A 4,877-nucleotide genomic window follows, 5' to 3' on the forward strand; every position below is an offset into this window, starting at 1 on the left:
AAAGGGGTGCGTATGGGAAAAAGCGGACGGGCGCGCGTTAGATTTGGCGCGTCTATAAAAACAGCGCCCACCACACACCCTTTCACCGAATCATCGCCCCTCACCTCACCACGCGCCCCTCTGCATCCTTTCTCGTCTTGCCGCCGCCGCGGCACCATGTCGGTGCGTCGCCGGAAACTTCTGGCTACCGCAACGTCCGCGCGCGCCCCTTCGGCACGTTCTACGCCGATATCCGATCCGGCGAGATGCGCCTCGGCCTCGACATGTTCGACACCGCCGAGGAGGCCGCCCGCGCGTACGACGCGGCGGCGTGGCGCCTAAACAGGTCTTAAAGGGAGATGAACTTTTTCGAGATGATGACGATGGAGTGGGCGCAGAACGACGCGCCTCGTCCACGAGTAGTCACCGACGAGGACCGTCGCCGGAAACAAAGACGGAAGAGCCGCCTCAGCATTGCTGAGAAGGACGAGCATGCCATGGTTGAGTGGCGCCGACAGTTCCCGCATGACGTTCTCCATGAGCGCCAATTCTTCGCGCAAAGTAGGATGGAGAAGGCAGAGAGGAGGGCGGAGCAAGCCGTCTATGGTGAAGATAGACGTACGCGGAAGCAAGCCGCAATCTTTCAGATGGAGCTCAAGGAAGCGTCGACTTGGTCCTCCGATGATGAACACTGGGCTGACGCCTTCATCACACAGGAGGAACCGGAAACCCGCGCGTCGAAGTCCGACGACGATGATGATAAATAGTTTTAGGCTTCCGTTGGACACAGTGATTGACGGGACGCTAAATTTTATGATGCGCACGTTGTCAATAAAAATTTTATGCGTCGCACATTTGGGGTGTGTTGAAGATGCTCTGATCCGGCGAGTTTTCGTCGATGTTCAGCTGTTCCTTGTCGTATTTTCTTCAACTACGTTTCAGAAAATGAAAATCTTCCACTAGACTTTTACCCGTCCGTCACGGCCGCGTCTACGCGCTATGACCCATTCCGTCGGTCCGTCCGATGAGAATCCGACGCTCCAGCCAAACCGCGAAACTCCCCGTGATGCCTCCCGGCTAAGAGTCGTCGGTCAAAGTCCTCCAACGGCGGCCTCACCAATCTCGAGGCGGATCCAACGGCCCGTCCGACCGCTATCGTCTCCATAAGCTAACCCCGAGTAGACAAGTCTCCCCGACGCGCCTGCCCAATACGCGCACCTCCACGACTCGGCCTGCTCCCCCCACCCCCCCACCAGATCTCGCCGCGATGGCGCCCGCCGCTGCGCTCGCGCGCCTCCTCCTCCTCCTCGCGGTCGCCGGGGCCGTCCTCCGGCCGACCGCGGCGGAGATCAAGCAGGAGTCCTTCAAGGACGACTCCCGCGCGAACATCCTCTTCGAGAAGTTCGGCTTCTCGCACCGCGGGTCGGTCTCCATCGCGCTCACCGGCGGCAGGGCCACCTCCAAGCTCGCCAAGCCGGACCCCGCGCAGCTCGGCTTCTTCCTCCTCTCCGACGAGGCGCTCTTCGAGGCCGTCTACGAGCAGCCGCCGCCCACGGATCTGAACCCCAACCCCGACCCCAACTCGCTCTGCGTCCTCGCCAGCCGCTACGTCATCCCGCTCTTCACCTTCGCCGAACTCGACGCCAACGGCAACTGCAACAAGACCTTCCCCATCTCCCACCCCGACGAGTACAGCCTCTTCTTCGCCAACTGCGCGCCCGAGACCGCCGTCACCATGGAGGTACGCACCGACATGTACAACACCAACCTGGACGGCAGCAAGGACTACCTCTCCGTCGGCCAGGCCCCCGTCCCGACGATCTACGCCTTCTTCGCGCTCGGCTACGTCGCCTTCCTGGCCGGCTGGCTCTACCTCACCCTCTACCACAACCGCCTCTCGGCGCACCGCATCCACCACCTCATGTCCTGCCTGCTCCTCGCCCGTATGCTCTACTGCATCTCCGCCGCCGAGGACCAGCACTATATCCGCATCGCCGGATCTTCGCATGGGTGGGACGTCATGTTCTATCTCTTCCAGCTTGTTAAGGGTGTGATCTTGTTCGCCGTGATCGCGCTGATTGGTACCGGGTGGTCCTTCCTCAAGCCCTTCCTGCAGGACAAGGAGAAGAAGGTGCTCATGGTGGTGATCCCGTTGCAGGTTGCAGCTAACATTGCTGCGGCTGTCGTTGGTGAGACTGGGCAATACTTTCAAGGATGGGTGACATGGAACCAGATCTTCTTGTTTGTTGATGTAGCCTGCTGCTGTGCGGTCCTCTTCCCAGTTGTGTGGTCGATGCGTTCCCTGCGGGAGTCGTCCAAGACAGATGGCAAGGCTGCCCGAACCCTCGCCAAGCTCACGCTCTTCCGCCAGTTCTATGTCGTTGTGATTGGATACTTGTACTTCACAAGGATCATTGTCTATGCGCTCAAGACAATCACCAACTACAAGTACAGATGGGTGAGTGTTGCGGCAGAGGAGGTGGCCACCATGGCATTCTACATGTTCATGTTCTACATGTTCAAGCCGGCTGAGAGGAACCAGTACTTTGCTCTGGATGATGACGAGGAGGAGGCTGCGGAGATGGCTCTCCGTGAGGAGGAATTCGAGCTCTAGAGTGATACGAGGGGATACATGATGACAGGAAATGCAGCACTACCTGTTCAGTTTCTCCTCCTTGTGATGTTGATCATACTATACAGATGCAGGATTTAACTTATATTTGTCTATGTACTGTGGTAAATCTTCACTTCTGTTTATTTCTTTTAGCTTCAAATGTTGCCGGTGAGACCAGGGGTAATTTGGATTGCTTGTGTTGCAAACTAGGCGAATTCAATCACTGCTGTCATTTTGCCAAGTCTCAGTTTTGCTTCGTGGCCAGTTGTTTTATTTCCTTATGAGCAAACAATTTCATTTGTACAGTGAGAAGAGAACATTGATTAACATCCTGATGCCTCATAATACGGTGTGCTTGTTCGTGCATTGCCATGTACTCCAGTTTTCATAGGAGCTGCAAAGATTTGTATGCTTGCCTGAGTATCAGATCTGCACCTAAGAGACCTACATGGTAAACTTGGAGTCAACCCAATGCTCCAGATTAGCATCCTGATATTGATCGTGTTAATGAGCTATTGGCCTTTAGTAGTGTGTTTGTTGTCTGAACTAGAGTAGTATGTTTTTTTCTGCTGAAGTAAGTTATTATTGCCTGATTACCAGATACATTTATAGCACAAGTATAGGCTTTCAGGTAATTCGACTTATTCTTGATATGTCATATTATTGATATGCTTAGTATATACTCCCTCCGTCCCAAAATTCTTGTCTTACGTTTTTTATAGAAACGGATGTACCAAAATACTAAAACATGACTAGATATATTCATATCTAGACAAATATAAGACAAGAATTTTGGGACGGAGGGAGTAGTTTGGAAGCTGTCGGCTTGCAATGGTTTGTAAAAAAGCCGACCTTCCTGAGAGTGAATTTTTGATGCTTTTGACACTTCAGTCTGAACTCAAAAACACTTCAGTCTGAACTGTATTTGAGTTGGCCAATGCGTAGCAGATTGACAATGGAGCTACAGAGTAGTCAGGGCTGGCAGAATATGCTCTCTTTGGTGATTTTTATGTTCCACGACAATCTTCGTCAACATTTTTCTAAAGGGAAAATGTATTGGGCGACAGTTACATATTTGGTTATACAACCGAACGACTCCTATGATGCACAATTCGCACATCCGTGTCTTTAGTTTGCACGATGCAACGTTGTACTCAGCACGCTAAAAAGTTGACAATCATCCAAACATACACTGATTTTTTGGTCAGCCAAATATTGTGTAGGGTACACTTTGCTCACAATCCAGACACAGCTAGAGTGATAACAGAAGCGCATATAGAAGACAAATTTCCGTGCTGAATTTGTGACATCTTGGCAAAACAGGCTAACTTCCCCAAACTCCCATTTTTTTCCTCGATTGGAAGGGAACCTTCCCTCCAGCCAAACCTTTCAAATAATTTTGCATTTATGCCCATACAGAAAGGGGCGAGAAATTCTAAGCTGACTGACTTAAGCATTAAGGCTAGTCTGCCAAAACAAACAAGTATATATGCGTTTTGACAGGGACAAAGCGTATCTGGTATGCACCGAAAACCGTCCAGTGAAACTGCAAGGCATTGCAAAAATTAAAGAAGACAACCAGCACCATCTCGTTTCTCCTCATCAGTTGAGTTCAACAAAATAGGAACGACGCTGTCGAACTGACTGACCGATACAACATTCGGTAACTTACACATGGGCAAATACATCCACATCTACAAGTTTCACCAGAAATTTATACGCCTAGCATCATCTCAATAACGTGGCCTATATATATTCCTACGTATGCATGGTATACATATAAGTATAACCATGCTATATACTCCCTCCGTTCCTAAATATAAGTCTTTTTAAAGATTCCACTAGTGGACTATATACGGATGTATATAGACATACTTTAGAATATAGATTCACTCATTTTGCTTCCTATGTAGACTACTAATGAAATCTCTTAAAAGACTTAAATTTAGGAACGGAGAGAGTACATATCATCAGATCCCTGTTCCTACCAACTACTGGAAACAGAGTTCCCGGCCTTCACCTACCTTCAGCGACGTCTTCCAACCTCTGCCCAGTGACAATAGGCTCATCCACGACATACTTATCAAGGTCAAAGACTCAGAAGTCCCAGACCAGCTCCGGTAGACGGCAGAGCGTGCGGAAGCCCTTGGCGAGTCTCGGGAAGACGCCCCTGGCAAATATATTAGAAATAAAAGAAGATTTCTATCATGTAAACCATAATTTGGAAGAAGACACATATCTTGGAATTGAAGTGAAAATTAGACTATATTAGAAAATGAAACAA

At 50.2% G+C, this 4,877-nt stretch overlaps 1 protein-coding gene across 1 annotated transcript; it reads left to right on the forward strand.

Annotated features, from left to right (window-relative positions):
* Positions 1–1,177: 1,177 nt before the first annotated feature.
* LOC123444959 (protein CANDIDATE G-PROTEIN COUPLED RECEPTOR 7-like) lies at positions 1,178–2,834 on the forward strand. Its single transcript, XM_045121852.1, has one exon. It carries the CDS (start codon positions 1,247–1,249, stop codon positions 2,591–2,593), a length of 1,347 nt encoding a protein of 448 aa, XP_044977787.1. The 5' UTR covers positions 1,178–1,246; the 3' UTR covers positions 2,594–2,834.
* The last annotated feature ends 2,043 nt before the right edge of the window (positions 2,835–4,877 follow it).

This window comes from Hordeum vulgare, chromosome 3H (genome assembly GCF_904849725.1).
Source record: "Hordeum vulgare subsp. vulgare chromosome 3H, MorexV3_pseudomolecules_assembly, whole genome shotgun sequence".
Taxonomy (NCBI): Eukaryota; Viridiplantae; Streptophyta; class Magnoliopsida; order Poales; family Poaceae; genus Hordeum; species Hordeum vulgare.

Bases quoted from the DNA above. Each gene is read 5' to 3' on its own strand.
- LOC123444959 (XM_045121852.1), top strand. From the start codon at position 1,247: ATGGCGCCCGCCGCTGCGCTCGCGCGCCTCCTCCTCCTCCTCGCGGTC.